The sequence below is a fragment of the Sphaeramia orbicularis genome, chromosome 19, assembly GCF_902148855.1.
Source record: "Sphaeramia orbicularis chromosome 19, fSphaOr1.1, whole genome shotgun sequence".
NCBI classification, from domain to species: domain Eukaryota; kingdom Metazoa; phylum Chordata; class Actinopteri; order Kurtiformes; family Apogonidae; genus Sphaeramia; species Sphaeramia orbicularis.
The window spans coordinates 37,992,782-38,012,033 of record NC_043975.1 but is presented as its reverse complement, the minus strand read 5'-3'; the positions used below and the strand labels follow the sequence as shown (position 1 = coordinate 38,012,033).

The 19,252-nt window shown below is 38.6% G+C and overlaps 1 protein-coding gene and 1 pseudogene across 1 annotated transcript; both read right to left on the bottom strand.

Annotated features, from left to right (window-relative positions):
- Positions 1 to 200: 200 nt before the first annotated feature.
- Positions 201 to 1,060, bottom strand: LOC115439364 (hemoglobin subunit beta-2-like; annotated as a pseudogene).
- A 6,046-nt stretch (positions 1,061 to 7,106) lies between these two features.
- Positions 7,107 to 7,922, bottom strand: LOC115439366 (hemoglobin subunit beta-2-like). The gene is made up of 3 exons (XM_030163203.1): positions 7,786 to 7,922; positions 7,464 to 7,686; positions 7,107 to 7,314 (listed from the first exon to the last, which is right to left on the bottom strand). Exons 1-3 carry the CDS (start codon positions 7,875 to 7,877, stop codon positions 7,186 to 7,188), a joined length of 444 nt encoding a protein of 147 aa, XP_030019063.1. The 5' UTR covers positions 7,878 to 7,922; the 3' UTR covers positions 7,107 to 7,185.
- Positions 7,923 to 19,252: the final 11,330 nt, after the last annotated feature.

Sequence of the window (19,252 nt, the reverse complement as noted above, 5' to 3'; positions counted from 1 at the left end):
ATATCTGCTTTTTACAAAAATGTCAAGTACCACAGTAGTGACTGAGATAAAAGCAGAAAACAGTCTATGACGACTAATTCTATGCTTGGTGTCTGTTAATTTGCAATACCAGACTCCAGTCTAGTGTGATGGTTGTGCGTAATTACGCACGCATATTAGAAAAACTCAGACAAAAATCAAGGTTTTTTTTTTTTGTTTTTGTTTTTTGCTTCAAATGGTTTTTATTTCTTTACTCGGGAGATAAGAGCATTTTGTGAATGAATCTCTGAAGGATTTCTCTCCTGGATTTAGTGGTACTGCCTTCCCAGGGCATTCACGACCACAGACAGGAACTTCTGGAAGGCGGCCTGGATGTCGGCGGTGAAAGCGGTGCCCATCTTAGCGGCAACGACGATGGTCAGGGCAGTCAGCCAGCAGCTATGAGACAATCCGAAAACAATACATGAGTATTCAGGGTCAAATATACTACACACTGATATCTCCAGCTCTAGGCTGTGCACTGTGGATTATAGCACTAAAGACAGGGAGGACGCTTGAGACTTTTCAGAGATGAAGTGAAATTCAGACTTTACCTTGAAGTTGTCGGGGTCGATGTGCAGTTTCTCGAGTGCATGACACTCAACTCGGCATAGGTGTTCTTGATGTCATCCATGTTCTTCACAGCACGATCCAGACCGTGCAGCACCTTGATTCCGTGGGCTGCAATCATCGGGTTGGTCTTGATGGCCTCAGCATTGTAGAGGTTTCCGAAGCCAACCGAAGTACCTCTGAGTCCAGGGGTACACGATCAGACATCTGCAAGAGAAGAGATGGGTCAAAACACTGGATGAGCACAGTTTTGGTTTAACCATGAGTGTTATTGTTGTAGATCCTCAGAAGTGAGAGATGCTGTACCTGGACAGAGCCTTTGGGGCCCGATATCTTCATAGTCCAGGCTGGTCAAAGATACTGGTGATGATGCTGCGCTCCTGATCGGACCACTCAACCATGGTGACTCTTGATAGGTTTTTGCTTCAGGCTTGAAAAAAAAGGCTGAATAGTTTTTTTTCGGTTCGAGCCTGTTCTATTTAAGTGTCTCTACGCTGCCCCCCCACCCTTCAGCACTGAGCTGTGATAGGCTGGAGATGAAGAGTGTCAGATAAACTCCAGACTTCTCCAGAAGTTTCCAGATGTTTTGCAATTTTAGTCATTTAAAAAGAGATGCAATAAACTGAGTTTTGAGGATGAGTTTCAATAAGTAATACTTTAAATTGTTCAATCCACAGGGGGGAAAGTAGAGGGTAGAATTTGACAATTTTATTTGACCTTTAGAGTTAGAAAACTTGTTAAAACTCTGCACAAAGAGAGAGCAAAGCAATGCAACATATCATTTACAATTTAAATCAATCAAACTCTGTTTTAAAATAAAGACAAAGAGCACATTGTGAATTATGACTGCAGTTTTTTTTTTAATTATTAAGACACTATGAGGGATGGCCATGAGTGTGGCAGTGCTGAAGGTAGAGCAAACGTCCTGATTGTGATATTAGACATCTCCAGGAGCGAGGAGTGATACCTGAGCCACGTAGCTGTGGAGAGAGGCGAGAATTTATTTTTAGTTAGAAGCAGAGAACAGCATGTAGGGACAAACAGAGGAAGAGGAGAATAAAGAACATCACGTGAGGCGCGGAGACGGATGGGGTAGGCCAGCTGCAACAGAACCAAGTTAGAGAAGTAGTAAGCACATGGCCTGAAGCGTCCACCATGGTCCTGTACAAGGACAGAAGTCATGCATCCGTCTTTCTCTCATCGATGAACTGAACAAGGGTTTACGAGGATCAGGTAGAGCTAGAGTAGGAGGCTGGATAGAAGAAGAGACTTCATCGAGGAAAAGGCGTCCAATGTCTAAGAAGTCTACTTCAAAGCATGGTGACACGGAGCCTTGGGTGGAATAATGACGTGAAGAGGCTTCTCGACGAAAGAGAAGTCGGGAATAAAAGCACGGCAATAAGAAGCCATGCCAAAGAAAAGACAGGAGGTGCTTTTTGGTGACCCCTCTGTTTTCATATAATGTAATTGGCAGCATGGCCACCATGCTGCCATCACATGTGAGGATACGGACACGTGACCAATCAAAACAAGTTCTACAGTGAGAGTGCTAAGCCACCGAGAGCGAGAGAGCTGTGCAGCGAAAGGGGGGGGGGGGGGATTGGAGAGCTGGCTCCCCCTCGATGGGAGCCCAGCTGGGAGGTTGAGTTCATGCATCTGTTATAGCAGTGGGATCAGGACCAGGAGCTGTCTGTGGTGCTAAAATAAAGAACCAAAGTGGAGCTGTCTCTGGTTCTGAAATCCACATAGATTTGAGGACAGAACTATGTTGAAAAGAATAAATAATCCAAAAGGTTTCTGTTTTATTAGTGTCATTTTTAAAACGTGGGAATTAATGTCGCATTAAGACAAATTTAGTGTGGTCAAAAAATGCCAGTATGTAACATACTCATGGACATGTAACATACAGTCAAACTGAACCTCTGCATTTAACCCATCACCAGCTGAACGTGAAACACACACTTCAGAATATAGACGACTGCCAAATCAGGTGCCTGGAGAGCAATGGTGAGTTAGGGGCTCATGGGCACATCAGCACGTCATCTCGGCAGGAAACTATTGGTCACAAACTGCTTGTCCACCCTTCTAGTCCACAGCTGCCCCTGTACTGTTCCCACATAGCTCCCATATATGACTTATTGTGTGGAGGTCCAGAATACACATACAAAACCAAATTTTTAGCTATAGAAGAGTAAAAGTTATAAATCAATCACATTATTGTGTCACGTTTGTTAAGGTAGATGCTGGATGATTTGAAAACTGCACAGATAATATATGAAGCACAAAATAATTTACCTTTAGCTTTGCCGTTTTTGCACGGTTGTTATGGGCTGGGTGCGATTTGCGATTTGTTGGGGGTGGGGGATCAACCCCCCTCTGGTTTTTACATCTCTACTTCTGCTCAGTGAATTTCGTCCGAGGGAGAGGGGGGCAACCAACCAATGTAAATAACAGGCAGGTTGCGACAGTTTTCTTACACCTATATCCTACATTTCTGGCACTAACGTTCAGGTGAACCGAACTGTCGGCAGTGTCAGAATGCACTGGGGCGCCGTAAAAAAAAAAAAAAAGGGGGGGGGGGGGGGTTACGTGACAAAGTCATGAGGACCACCATTTCTGTGTCCAGTGGATACAGGTTAGAAGTTGTGAAAGTTTCGTGTAAGATCTGCTGTATAATAGAGAAATACAACCCGGGAGTTGAAGTTGAAAGTATGTAAGTTTCACTTTCCTTTCACGCCAGCTTTAGTTACGTTAGCTATGGACATGGGCGCAGACAGCACTGGGTATGGGGGGACGTGTCCCCCCCAGATTTATAGTGACCCATCCGTTCCCCCCCAGATTTATAGTGACACCACCCCACCCATCCACCCCCCAAACTGATCAAACAATACGCCGATTCGAGGAGATGGAAGGCTGTAGCAGATCTTTGCTGAGTTACAAAAGCAAGGGTGTTCAATTGTCCATGTAACCCTGGGTTAATAACACTGCACAGCTGATCCATTAACATCCCATATTTGGCTGCCTTAAATGCCTATGACTAATGGTGCATTCAGTTGTACTCGTAAACCAGAGTTTTGAAGTCGGGAAAAGCATTAAAATCTAGCATCTACAAGAATAAACGTTGGAGTTTCGTTTTATTTCATTAACTGGCAATTTTTTTCTATTTCTATATTCCATGATGTACCAGTTTTTAAACTGGTAAACGGCCTAATTCTGACGTAAGTTTACGGAGCTCCATGTTCCGACTTCAATGTAAATGCAACACACCATCTGGACTCCGGCAGTGGTGCACATATCTGCGTGGCAGAGCGCATCTTCAGTGCGTTACGCAGATTTGAAAACATGGTCTAAACATGAAACCATGACTCAAAAAATGCTCAGTGGCATTGCTGTGTGCCATATTCACCAAGACAGGCTTGACAAACCGAAACGACAAACATATCGCACAGCCATATCTTCAGGAAATGATAAGAGGAGAGATGTTTTTGGACCTGATGAGTCCTGTTTCCAGAGGGTGCATTTGTTTGGCTTTTGTCAATTGTGTTCATTATTTGAAAAAAATGTACAACTGTACATACTTACAGAGGGAATTCCTGATATTTCATTCAAAGTATGAATTTCATCTCACATTTCATTCCATGTAGGCTATACTTATTTAATTTTTTACCCTCGGCCACAGTGGCCGCAGGGTATTGTTCCAAATGATTGTTTACAGAGGCATTTTCATTCCTCCTTTTTTCTTAACCACACTTCACGTCCAGTTTGGGTCCGCGGTCCAAATCCGTTTGCTTAAGGCCTGTGAAATTATTAAATTATTACTAAATAACCTACGTTAACACGAATGTTAATAATGCTATGTTAATATTATGAGACCGGCCCAGCTCTGGGTATAGGCAACACAGGCGGCTGCCCTAGGGCGCCATCTGCTGGACGGGGCACCAAATTACACACAAAAAACCGCTAAATAAAATAAAGTAAAATAAAAGATAAATAAAAAATATCTACATAATAAACTGGAAACGCACCCTTTAACACTTCCTTGACATGTTTTTTCTTAAATAAATCACAATCAAGCCTCAATATGACAAATCTTTATTTAACTTTTCCCACTTTGGATTTTGTCATCCACATTAATTTCTTATTCACTATTAAAGGCATGACAACAACTCACATGATCTGAAACAAGCTAAGTATCTCAACAATTTAAATTCTTTCTCATAGTATATTTATTTCTCTTGGACTTAGTTCTCTTATACATATGGTTCATTTACATTATTTCTTTACCTCTGCATGGACTATTTTAGATACATCTTGGATTCCTTTATACATCTATTGCACAGACCAATTCCAGTATTAATTCACCGTCTCAAACATTTTACATATTGCAAATCAACATATCAGTGACAGTCAATATTTGGAAGATTTCAAAAGTCAGGCCAAGGGTTTTCAAACGTGAGCACATTATATTATTAATATGAATCAGTTCTTTAAGTCAGTGTATACTTCTGTTATCATACACATTGTTATGTTTATAATCGTTTACATGAAGGCACGATTGTGAATCACTTATTTTTTTTTTTTTTATAGCTAATTTTTGCACATAGGTTCTTTGCTTTTTTTGTCAGAATTCAGTTCAAGTTTTTGTGCAGAGAATGAGATTCTTCATCTGTTGAAATCAGCAAATGTTTTAATATTGACAAATATTAACAAATGATTGACAAAACCAGACAAATAACGGTTTGATCATGTATGGCTCATATCGATCAGGTAGTACGTCAGAAAACTCGATTTCTAATGTCAGTTTTTATATATACATATATATATATATATATATATATATATATATATATATATATATATATATATATAATATAATTTATATATATACGCACACACATATTTAAAGCCCCCCCCTTCTAAAATGCTATCTATGCCCCTGGTTATGGATGGCCTCCCCCGTATTTAACCGCCCTGCCCCGCCCTGCCCCGTTCCGCCCCCTCCGCTCAGACTAAAAATAGAAAATAAAAATAACACCCCTCCCCCCTCCGGTTTTTTTGACAAACCGCACCCTGGTTATCTCTCTTAGGTTGACTATGTGGATGTTTCTTAAATTATTTTGTGTTCTATCACACACCTTCAGCATGTCCTACAGGCTTCCATGGTCTTTTTTTCTGTCCAGATGATCCACATAGTTTCTACAATATTCATAGTTAGATAGTGCATTTTCATTTTTCAGCCTTTGCTGTAATACGTGTACAAACTGCAAATATACAGTGAATATGAAACAGTACCAAAAGAAAATGCTTTTTTGTTGTTTAAAACCCTGTAAAACCAACAAAGCTTTTTGCACCATAAGGTATAACCCTTAATCAACATACTCAAATCGGGAAGTATAGTCCACATCTTTTACTTAGGCTTTTGTTTTTACGTTGGTTTGTTTGTTGTCCTTGATTATTCGTTTGTTGACACGTGTGTTGTGTGTGTGTGTGTGGTGTGTGTGTGTTTACAGTGTAGGCAAAAATGTACTGCAAAAGGCCTATTTCTGTGGAGAACAACAAGACGCAAGTGTCCTTCATCTCTGTGTCCATATCAGCAAAGGTTGTGTGAAACATACTGAACCAAAAAAACTAACAACTTTCAAGGCATTTCGAGAGAGTTTGCGAGCATTGTTGCATGCGTGGTAGTATTGTTGCAGTAATTTGACGGTTTGGTGTGAGTTTTTGATTACTGTGTGCAATTTCGTGTTTCAAAGATCGTGTTCAAATCCATTTGTTAAGAGATTAAACTTAATGAAGACAGTTTTTCAGAGGTACAGGGATGAGGGAGGGCTTGGGGATCACTGGGTGATATAAAGATGTACAAGTATGTGGTAAGTGTGAATGTATGTATAGGTGTGTATGTGTGTGTGTATATATGTAGGTGTATGTGTGTATAGATCTGTGTATGAATATGTATTGATATATATGTGTTATTGTATTATGTGTTTATGTAAATCATATATTGTTCTAATAATATAAAGCCAGAAACCTAATTATTTACTAGTAAGTCATCAAATTATGGCATAGTGTATAGATATGATTAGACGAGGAAGGTTATTATTGTTATTAATAATATAAGGAGAAAGGGTGGGAGTTTATAAGTTGTACTTCTTCTCACTCCTTTTCGAATATGTATTATATGTCTTATGTTTAAGTGTTTTGTTTATTTATTTTCTTCTGTTTGACATTCATGTTCGAAATGAATACATCAATCAATCAATCAATCAATCAATGAAGTAAAAAGCAATTAATTTGGAGTTTCACCTGAGCCACATCATCAACACCTGCTTTTTACAAAAATGTAAAGTACCACAGTAATGACTGAGATAAAAGCAGAAGACAGTCTATGACGACTAATTCTATGCTTGGTGTCTGTTAATTTGCAATACCAGACTCCAGTCTAGTGTGATGGTTGTGCGTAATTACGCACGCATATTAGAAAAACGCAGACAAAAATAAAGCATTTTTTTTTTTTTTTACTTCAAATGGGCTTTATTTCTTTACTCGGGAGATAAGAGCATTTTGTGAATGAATCTCTGAAGGATTTCTCTCCTGGATTTAGTGGTACTGCCTTCCCAGGGCATTCACGACCACAGACAGGAACTTCTGGAAGGCGGCCTGGATGTCGGCGGTGAAAGCGGTGCCCATCTTAGCGGCAATGACGATGGTCAGGCAGTCAGCCAGCAGCTATGAGACAATCCGAAAACATACATGAGTATTCAGGGTCAAATATACACCACTGATATCTCCAGCTCTAGGCTGTGCACTGTGGATTATAGCACAAGACAGGGAGACGCTTGAGACTTTTCAGAGATGAAGTGAAATTCAGACTTTACCCTGAAGTTGTCGGGGTCGATGTGCAGTTTCTCGGAGTGCATGACGCTCAACTCGGCATAGGTGTTCTTGATGTCATCCATGTTCTTCACAGCACGATCCAGACCGTGCAGCACCTTGATTCCGTGGGCTCCAATCATCGGGTTGGTCTTGATGGCCTCAGCATTGTAGAGGTTTCCGAAGCCACCGAAGTACCTCTGAGTCCAGGGGTACACGATCAGACATCTGCAAGAGAAGAGATGGGTCAAAACACTGGATGAGCACAGTTTTGGTTTAACCATGAGTGTTATTGTTGTAGATCCTCAGAAGTGAGAGATGCTGTACCTGGACAGAGCCTTGGGGCCGATATCTTCATAGTCCAGGCTGGCAAAGATACTGGTGATGATGCTGCGCTCCTGATCGGACCACTCAACCATGGTGTCTTGATAGGTTTTTGCTTCAGGCTTGAAAAAAAAGACTGAATAGTTTTTTTCGGTTCGAGCCTGTTCTATTTAAGTGTCTCTACACTGCCCCCCACCCTTCAGCAGAGAGCTGTGATAGGCTGGAGATGAAGAGTGTCAGATAAACTCCAGACTTCTCCAGAAGTTTCCGGATGTTTTGCAATTTTAGTCATTTAAAAATAGATGCAATAAACTGAGTTTTGAGGATGAGTTTCAATAAGTAATACTTTAAATTGTTCAATCCATAGGGGGAAAGTAGAGGGTTTATTTAGCAATTTATTTGACCTTTAGAGTTAGAAAACTAGTTAGAACTCTGCACAAGAGAGAACAAAGCAATGCAACATATCATTTACAATTTAAATCAATCAAACTCTTTTTTAAAATAAAGACAAAGTGCACATTGTGAATTATGACTGCAGTTTTTTGTTTTGTTTGTTTTGGGTTTTTTTAATTATTAAGACACTGTGAGAGATAGGCATGAGTGTGGCAGGGTTGAGGGTAAAGCACGTCTAATTGTGATATTAGGCATCTCCAGGAGCGAGGAGTGATACCTGAGCCACGTACCTGTGGAGGAGGTGAGAATTTATTTTTAGTTAGAAGCAGAGAGACAGCATGAGGGACAAACAGAGAAAGCGGAGAATAACAACATCACGCAAGGCGCTAACCCTCTCTGTCAACCACCGCCACCTCGCGGAGACAGAGGGGTAGGCCAGCTGCAACAGAACCAAGTTCAGAGGAATAGTAAGTCTTGCGGTGCAGAAGGAACCAACCTCAGACTGGTGCTACATATATACAGGGTGGGGAAGCAAAATTTACAATATTTTGAGGCAGGGATTGAAAGACTGTATGACCAATTAGTTTATTGAAAGTCATGAGACTTTATTTGCCACAAGAAAATTTACATAATAGAAAATGTTTTTATTCTATGTGTCCTCCTTCTTTCTCAATAACTGCCTTCACACACTTCCTGTAACTTGCACAAGTGTTCCTCAAATATTCGGGTGACAACTTCTCCCATTCTTCTTTAATAGTATCTTCCAGACTTTCTCGTAATAGTTTTGCTCATAGTCATTCTCTTTACATTATAACAGTCTTTATGGACACTCCAACTATTTTTGAAATCTCCTTTGGTTTGATGAGTGCATTCAGCAAATCACACACTCTTTGACGTTTGCTTTCCTGATTACTCATATGGGCAAACGTTTCTGAAAAGGTATGGATAATAGTGTTAGGTATGATTATGACATCAATATATGTTTGGTTTCAAAACAATTAACGTAGTGCCTGCTGAGAAAAAACAACTAAATGTTCATTGTAAATTTTGCTTTCCCACCCTGTACACACACACACACACACACACACACACACACACACACATATATATTATATATATATATATATATATATATATATATAGTACGTATATATATATATAATATATATATATATATATTATATTATATATATAATATTATATATATATCTATATATTATAGTACATTCTTTATGCTCATAAAAGAACAGCAGCATCACAGAACTCTGGTTCTCTTGCGAGATCCCGCCACCACATCCCTGGTGGTGGAACACACTGCCACCTTGTGGTGAAAAGGTATCACAACTCTGTTACTTCACTTTCTCAACAAGAACATGTCATTTAACCCACAAGAGTGCCATAACGCCACACTCTTCCCCGTCAAATTTTAAATGTCTACATCATTCACTACCAAAGAGTGTCTTTGCTTAATTAACATATTGGCTTTCTTTCTTTCTTTCTTTTTACACTGAATTTACATTATATTACTGTTATGGTACTTCATATGACATTAATTACTCTTGTAATTTCACAGTCTCATATTCTGATAGTGTCCATTTTCCATGCTACACATTTCAGTCAGTATATACCATACATTTCCAGTTACAGCAAACTCTTAGCACATTTAATTGATCACATCTACATAATGCCATAGAAAATAATATAAAGAGTGGACTAGTAATTAATGATATAAGTGACCATTTACCAGTGTTTCTTACTTATGACTGTCAAATGAATAGAAATAAGGAGGAGATAGTATATAGGTATGTAAGGAAAAGAACTGAAAAGGCAATACACAAGTTTAGGATGGACTTAATTGAAGCAGACTGGAAGGAGGTGTATGTGGGAGAGGGAAATGCTGCATATGAGGCTTTTCTTAATATATATTTATCGCTGTATGAAATGCATTGCCCAAATGTGCTATGGAAGCAGAAGTACAGCTACAAGAAAAAGCCTTGGATCACAAAAGGATTACAGAATGCTTGTAAAAAGATAAATAAACTCTACAGAGACTTTATAAAATTAAGAACAAAGGCTGCTGAAACAAAATATAAAGTTTACAAAAATAAACTGTTAACAATAATGAGACAAGTTAAGACAGAATATTAAAATAATTTATTAGAAAAAAATTTAAAACAATATCAAAGACTCTTGGAATATTCTGAATAAGGTAATTGGAAAATCACCTGGGCCTACAAATCCACCAAGTCATTTTATAAATGAGGGGAATAAGATTGTAAAAAATATGACTGAAGTGGCTAATGAATTCAATTATTCCTTTGTAAATGTTAGACCCAATTTGGCAAGACTATTGAAGAACACAAGATGGGGACGTACAGCAAATGGAGAGGGGAAGCCGAGTGCCACAGTCCGTGCTTGTAGGTAATGTCAGTGAAAATAAAATTGTATCAATGGTAACAAAACTGAAAAGTAAGCCATCAACAGACAGTGATGGGTTAGACATGGTAATTGTGAAAAGGACTGTAGACTGTATCGTCAAACCTCTTTGTTATATTTTTAATCTTTCTTTTCATACAGGGACTTTCCCAAATAAATGAAGGTAACAAAGGTTATACCACTCTTTAAAGCTGGAGACAAACATAGATTTAGTGATTATAGACCAGTGTCACTACTGTCACAATTTTCTAAAATACTAGAAAAAATTTTGTGAAAAAATGAGACAGGTTTATTGAAAAGAACATGCTGCTGAGTGAGAGCCAGTTTGGCTTTAGTTCCAATAGATCCACTGCTTCAGTTGTAATGAATATAATAGAGGATATAGCGACATCAACTGATTTTAAGAAATACACTATAGAGGTATTTATTGATCTTAAGAGAGCATTTGACACGATAGACCACTCTGTCTTATGGTCAAAGTTGTAGTCATTTGGTGTGAGAGGAATAATTTTAGACTGGTTAAGAAGCTACTTGAATAACAGATAACAGTTTGTGGACTTTTGTGGCAATACAACTGAACACAGGTGGATTGAATGTGGAATTCCACAAGGTTCTGTGGGGGACCTAAATTTTGTATTGTATGTTAATGATATTTGTGATGTATCAAAGTTATTGAAATCTGCATCATTTGAAGACGATACCAATTTTTACAGTTGGATATGACTTAAAAGGTTTAGTTAATATTATTGAACAACAAATGGTTAAACTTAAGAGATGGTTTGATGCCAATAAATTATCACTAAATGTAAAAGAAAGAAAGTTTATGATTTTTGGTAAGACAAAAAGGGAGGAAAATGTAGTACTGTCAATAGATGGAATTAATATTGACAGGTCTCTGAACTTCGCTTTTGGAAGAATACTGGTTGAAGGTCTGACATGGAAATCCCATATTGCATATGTGAGGAAAAGATGTCTAAGAATATTTAATTCTAAATAAGGTAAGTATTTGTTAGATTACAGGGCAATGAGAACACTTTATTGTGCACTTACATTGCCATATATCAGCTACTGTGTGGAAGTTTGGGGTAATATATAAGAGCAACACAAAGCCATTGTGTCTCCTACAGAAGAGAGCTATCAGGATTATTCATAAAGCAGATTATCGAGAACACACTAATATATTATTTATTAATTGTAGATTATTGAAATGGCAGGAGCTAGTTAAGCTACAGACATTACTTGTTATGTTTAAGGCCAAAAGTAAAGCACTACCAGCTAAATTACAAAAAATGTTTGTCTTCACTTCAGAGAATGAAAAGCATAGAAGGAAAGGTCATTTCAAGCACCAGTGTGCACGGACAACTTTGAAGCAGATGTGTGTATCAGTGGTGGGTGTTAAAGTCTGGAATTCTCTTTATAATGAGCTGAAGGACTGTAAAAACATATTCCAACTGAAAAAAGTGTATAAAGACAGAACAATGAGATCATATGAACAGTTATAAGTTTTTACAGTTTGCTTCGTATTTGTTTTGCATCTTGTGACATCTTTATTTGCTTATTTTGGTCTGGTACCGTAACTGTTTTGCATAATTTCATCAGGTATATATGTATCTATGTTTTGTTTGTTTTGTACTTCCTGGACATGTAGTTTTGCACTTGGCTTTGTATTCATGTTGTATTATCTTTGGATGTATTTTGTTTGGTTTGTCTGATTTTATACAATAACTTTATAGCTAGTTGTGTATAGCTAACCATTAAGGCTATTATTTTCTTTTATTATTATTAAGGGGGCAGGAAATATAAGATTTCTTCATCCTGCTCCTTTTCGAGCACGGGGTGTATATGTTTGTTCACCTGATGATTATTGAATGTCTGCTGATGAATGCACATCCATGAATTAAATAAATAAATGAATGAAATGAAATTCATTTCGTTAAGATACTGCAGTGTAACATAAGTTTCAAGAGACAGTAAGATCCCAAATTTGCTTTTGGCATGCCACTAGGTGGCAGTAGCATATGGCAGCGTGGTTCTGCCCTATACCTTTTAGCAGTGGCTTATGCCAGAGCCTGGATTGGTATATGCTAAAATTTTATGGCTGGTGGTTTACTGCTAGAGGGGGCAGAGCCAAATGCCTGCTGTCCATCACACAGTAATAATACCGGCCACCCACCATTTCATTTTACGGCGCTGTGTAATTGTGTCATGTTTTTTTTTTCTTTATTTGCAACACTGAAACCTTGTTGACAATGTCCAGAAAATGTCATTATTCAATGCACTTTTGATTCACATGTGGTGCAATGGAGGTTTATTTTCCTCACAATAACTATAAATCTGTACATGTATGGCCACCGATGAGTACAGTCAAGTTTTAGTCCCATATTAGTGATTACGGTTGGCCTAGCCACTGTCAACGTTAGCCAAGTTATTGCCTTATATACCCCCAAAAACTTTTTATTTTGGCAACACAATTACTAACACTGCTTACTGATAATTCCAAGGATATACATAGAATACTATTTTCAAAAAAATTTAAGATAAGCCAATTTGCAGACGATACCTGTATCTTTTTAAAAGAAAAATCATGGTGGATAAAACTTTAAACACTATCTCAGTCTTTTCTAAAGCATCAGGATTATCTCTCAACATTAATAAATGTGAGCTACTCCTCATTCATTCAAGCTGTTCCTTAATTAAAGTGGTATCTGAAGTTGAATATTTAGGAATAACAATATCAAAAATGTAATTAGAAGAGAAGACATTAATATCTCAAACCGTAAATTAGATATGAAAGAATCATTAAGTCACTGGTTAATCAGAGACTTTTCAATTTGGCAGAATTACTTTATCTACAGCAAAAGGTATTACTTAACTAATTATCATTGCAACCTCCCTACTTACTTCCTCTGAAACTATTCTGTAAAACTAAATCACTTATGCTAAATTTTTGCAGTTTCTGTGGAGAAATAAAACCCACTCCATAAAAAAGATCTCATCTTGTAACGGACTATGACAAGGTGGTGTTAAAGCATTTTGAATCTATGGTTCGCACATTTAGAATTAACTGGATTAAAGCCTGGCTATCACAACCAAACTCAATGTTGTCCACATTCAAGGTCTTTGTTTAAGAAAATGGGAGGTTCAGATTTTATTTGAAATGTGATTTTGATGTGAACAGGATCCCAGTCAAGATGTCTACTTTTCACGAACAGACTCCTCAGTTTTGGAAAATGACATTTACCCACAATTTTTCTCCTCATAATTCAACCTTATGAAATAATCACGTCATTACACTGAATAGGAAATCAGTATTTTAAAAATGACTGTTACCAAAGAAACATTATATTTGTTACAGATTTAATGGATTGTGATGGTAACCTTCTAAGACAGGGCTCTCGACCTCATTTTCTTTCAGGGGCCACATTCAGCCTGATTTGATCTCCAGTGGGCCGAACAAGTAAAATAATAACACAATCACCTATAAATAATGACAATTCCAAATTTTTGTATTTGTTTTAGTGTAAAGAAAAAAACATTAAATTATGAAAAAACTTACTGTTTTATAAACTATTCAAACAAAAAAGATGTGAATAACCTGAAAAAACTGAAATTTCTTAAGAAAATAAGTACAATTTTAACAATATTCTGCCTCAACTTATCATTTCTACATGTGCATTATGGATCAGATCTACAAAGACACTAAACACTGACTAACAGGCAGAAAATAGTTAAAATTGTGCTTAATTTTCTGTAGACATTTCAGGTTGTTCATATTTGTTCAGGTTATTCATATTTGTTTCAGGATAGTTTGTAAATGTAAATATTTTCATAATTTAATGTTTGTTTTTTGCACTAAAACAAAGAGAAAACTTTGAAGTTATTAATTCAAGATTTTTTGCTTATTTCAAGATTTTTTGCTAAATTTGAGATTTGTTTTTTGTTTATTTCAAGATTTTTTTTACTTAATTGAAGATTTTTTTTATTTTTTTTTTGCTTAATTCAGCAGTTTTTCCTTAATTAGAGCTATTTTTTTATTATATTTTGCTTAATTCAATTCAAGACTGTTGAATTTTTGACTTGGCAAAACATCCCATGGGCCAGATTGGAACCTTTGGCGGGTCGCATTTGGCCCCTGGGCCGCATGTTTGAGACCCCTGATTTAATGCATTCTGCAAAGATATTCTAATGACTAACATATCCATTATTATTGAACCTCAACTGTGAATTTACAGCCTTCCTCCTCTTCTCCTCCCTCCTGTCTTTTCTGTCACTTGACATAAATATGTTGATTCATGACATATAAACAGATTATGGATTCACTGATCATAGAGCTTGATGGTAAAATCACATCTAGAATCACATTTAGAATCTGAGGTTTATTGTATTTTCCCCACAAATTTCTTTGTTTTTTAAACAGCTGCTCTCTTCCATAGAAATACATGAAAATAACAAGTAAAGTAACTTTTAAAAGTGTATCTTTGGTTAAATAGGTCTTTTATTTAATATCTGTATTGTTGAGCCTCTACAGTCCTATACCCTTCAACTAAATTACACTTTGACTCCTAAAGAAGTGTCTTATGACCAATTTTCTTTTCTTTGACATCCTTCAAATCCTAATTACCAACAGTGCTGCTGCCTTAGGGGAGGAGTTATCAGCTAACTTAGGGGAGGAGTTATCAGTTAACTTAGGGGAGGAGTCATCAGTTAACTTAAGGGAGTTATCAGTTAACTTAGGGGAGGAGTTATCAGCTAACTTAGGGAGGAGTTATCAGCTAACTTAGGGGAGGAGTTATCAGTTAACTTTGGGGAGGAGTTATCAGTGAGTCCGACTGACTGGACTGAAGACATTTATCACTGTATCAGGGAGGAGCAACTGAAAAAAGTGGAGATGTGGAATTAACTGGAGGAGCATGTTCTTCCTGTAAATCAGGGGTCTCAAACTCATTTCTTTCAGGTTCCACATTCAGCCGATTTGATTTGAAGTGGGCCGGACCAGTAAAATAATAGTAATAACCTATAAATAATACGACTCCAAATATTTGTTTGTTTTAGTGCAAAAAAAACAACATTAAATCATAAAAACACTTACTTTTAAACTATTCAAACAAAAAAAGAGATGAATAACCTGAAAAACTGAAATTTTATGACAAATAAGTTCAATTTTAACCATATTATAGCTAAACTTATCATTTCACATGTGCATTTTGGATCAGATCTACAAAGACACTAAACACTGAGTAACAGGCAGAAAATAGTTAAAACTGTGCTTAATTTCTGTAGACATTTCCGGCTGTTCACATTTGTTCAGGTTATTCACATTTACTTGTTACAGGATGTGTAAATGTAATATTTTCAGAATTTAATATTATTTTTAGCACTAAAACAAAGACAAACTTTGAAGTGTATTATAGACATAATGGGAAAATTATTTTTTTCACATCAAATCAAGAAGAAAATATGGAGTCCTTTTTTGTAGGTTATTCTGTGTATATTTACTGTAGATCGTATCGGTCTGTTGTGGAACCTGAACTAAAATGAGTTCCACAGCTTGACTAAGAAATTTTGCACTTTGCAAATTCATCCCCACGGGCCAGATTGGAACCTTTGGGGGCTGTATTTGGCCCCGGGCCACATATTTGAGACCCTGTTATAATAATGCAGATTTTGTGGAAAAATACAATTTAGATTGTTCTATGAGTGAACATAATAAAATGTGTAAAGTGATCCCTTTACCTTTACTCCATCTGATTCGAAACATTTATAATACATTGTACTGTGGTGGAAAAATTTACTTTTTATATTTTATACTCTTTATATTTTTACTGTTAGTACATCTTCTTTTAATGCTGAGTCATTATCATTATGTGTGATGTTTACCACTCTGTAACACCACCAACCCAGGAACGGAGTTCTTGCCTTGAGTTAAAACCCAAACACCTAAATGTCTGAATGTGTAGATAGAGGATGGCGCCTGCACTCCAGATTGGATCCAAGCAAGGTTAGAGTGGAGAGGTCATCATGACCTCTTCACGGAGCAGAGAAGGAGTAGTAGGGGTGGTACGATGTACGTAAGGAATGACATAGTTTGAGGGGGTTGGATTTGGTTCTATATAATCTTTAGTTTTCTCTTGTTTAATCAGACTTCACTTACAGAGTTTCTCTGTGATTGACTTCTCAATAAATGCATTTATTTATTAACTCTAACTTTCTTCCTCCTCTTTGTGTGTGGGTTATCAGTTGAACATTTCCATAACAAATTGGCGTTGTCGGCAGGATTCCATGTGTGCTGTCGGGCGGGGAACGGAGGTTGGTGGACTGATCATCCTACGGGCCAAAAAGCGGCTGTAGCCCGTGGTAAAACGACACCGCAGACGGGGGACCGGCCCCGAGCCCCGCCCGTCTCACCACTGGAATCGGAACTGAGTTCAACGCCACACGGTGAGAAAGTTACAGTTTGGGGTGTGGGGCTTACTCTCTGTGTTCCAAACTCAAGTCACTGGGCACGTCACTGAAACAATAGTGGCGTGCGATTTGGGTTTATATATATATAAAAAAAAATTAAATAAAATAAAATAAAAAAATAAAAATAAAAAAATAAAAATAAAAATAAAAAAATAATAAATAAAAAAATAAGAATATATATATATATATATATATATATATATATTATAATATATATATATATAGATTTATTTTTATAAAATAAACCTGATGGGTTGCTTGTATGCAAATGCAATAGAGTACAGGCGTTTTTGGGAGATTTTTTCGCCTTCAACCAAAAAGAAAATCGTATAAGGTTGCTACTGTATGTAAATACAGTAGAGTAAAGTTTATAACAAACTTGAAAGCGTTTTAGGTGATTTTTTCGCTGACAACTGAAAAGAAAAATCAGGGTTTTTTAGTATTTTGTTCGCCAAGGAACAAAAACCACTTAGAAGACGTTCTAAGTGTAAAAATGGGAAACCGGCCGGGGCACAGTGACGGGGGTGTGGACAGAGAGGCCCCTATTCCAAAACCCATGGGTAAAAAGAAAATATGGGGAAATTGTGCTTGAATGTGCTGATTATGGGTAAACATGGGTATTTTTCTAAAACGCCAACTTTGGGTGTGCAAAAACTGAATGAGTTAAAGGGAGGCAAAGAGAGAAAAAACAAGGTCAGGAATTTAAACAATAGGAAACTTGTAACAAATGTTTTGAGATGTGGTGAAGCTGAATGAAGCAAAAACAAACTGAGGCATTGTAACCGTAGATGACACCATCTAGCTGTGTTTTTTTCCCTTTTATGCCTAATTTGTTAGAATATTTAAACCACTTCTTTGTATTCATAACTTTATACTTCCCTTGTATTTTTGTGCGACGTCTGTGCTACGTCTGTAAGATCTGGTAAATTATGCTGCTGGTTAAAAAACAGATAAAACAGATTATACAGATTAAACAGTTATATTTTCGATTGTCAAGGAGCTTGAGCTCCGCCACTTTACCATATACCATATGCCCCCCCCCCCCCCCCCCCACCCCCACCCCCCCCCCCCCCCCCCCCCCCCCCCCCCCCCCCCCCCCCCCCCCCCCACCCCCCCCCCCCCCCCCCCCCCACCCCCCCCCCCCGGTGTCCGGGTCTGGACGCCTGCCCACAAAGACGCCGCGAGAACCCGCCCCCCTCCGGAACACTCAGCTGTAATTCCAGAACCGGCCAAACGTCAACGGGGCCCCCCAGCAGGCCCCCCAGGTCTGCTGACCCCCGGCCTTCTCCACCACCGGAGCCGGACTCCACACAACCCGACTCCACCCCTGCTGCTGATGCTGCAGGCAGGGGGGAGGGACTGACTTCTGGCACAGCTGCACAAATGCCCATGGTGGAAGTCAGCGGAACAGACGGTCCTGTTGTGGTGTTCAGGGCATGGACATTCGCTGAAACATCTACCTGATCCATCCGAGGGACTTTCTGCAATGACACAGGACCCACCGGGTCCGAACTCAGGCGGCTTCTGGCTGCCCAGATGACCCCTAGCCTCTGCCGGACGTTTTTCCCACCTGAGGCTTCTGTCTGCATGGAGACACCTGAAACAGGCCTGATGAGACAGTGGAAGATTCCATACGCAGGGCAGGGTCACTTTCATCAGACACTCCGGACTGGGCCGCCCGACCCCCCCCCCGGGGAACAGCGTGGGCGGGGACCGGAGAACACTCGAGGCCCACCTACACCCGGAAAGGGGTGGTCCGACATGTGGAGGGGTGGGCCACCTCTGTGGCCAACCAGGACATGGGAAAAGGGACTGCCCACAGAGAAGGCGGGGCGGAGACAGCCACGTGGAGGGAATTAGGCAGGGGATTGGCTCGCGGCCCTGGAGGGCGGGTCTCCAGACACGGATTCCACACCCACTACAGCTTCTGCTGCACTGCCCGAGGGAGGAGGAGGTGACACACACACACATCAGACACACACATACACACACACACACGCTCAGCTGTGTACTGACTCCTATCAGAAGCTCCCTGTGGTTGATCTTACTATAAGCAGGTTTAAGTTATTGTTTTTAGTAGATAGTGGAGCTACATACTCTGTGATCAGTCATGTAGACTTAACACCTACACCAAAGTTGAGTGGAAAAACTATTATTTCTGTGTCGGCTGGTGGTAAAC

Bases quoted from the DNA above. Each gene is read 5' to 3' on its own strand.
- LOC115439366 (XM_030163203.1), bottom strand. From the start codon at position 7,877: ATGGTTGAGTGGTCCGATCAGGAGCGCAGCATCATCACCAGTATCTTT. The intron at 7,687-7,785 runs GTACAGCATCTC...CTTCTCTTGCAG, and splicing joins GGCCCCAAGGCTCTGTCCAG to ATGTCTGATCGTGTACCCCT. The intron at 7,315-7,463 runs GTAAAGTCTGAA...ATTGTCTCATAG, and splicing joins TCGACCCCGACAACTTCAGG to CTGCTGGCTGACTGCCTGAC.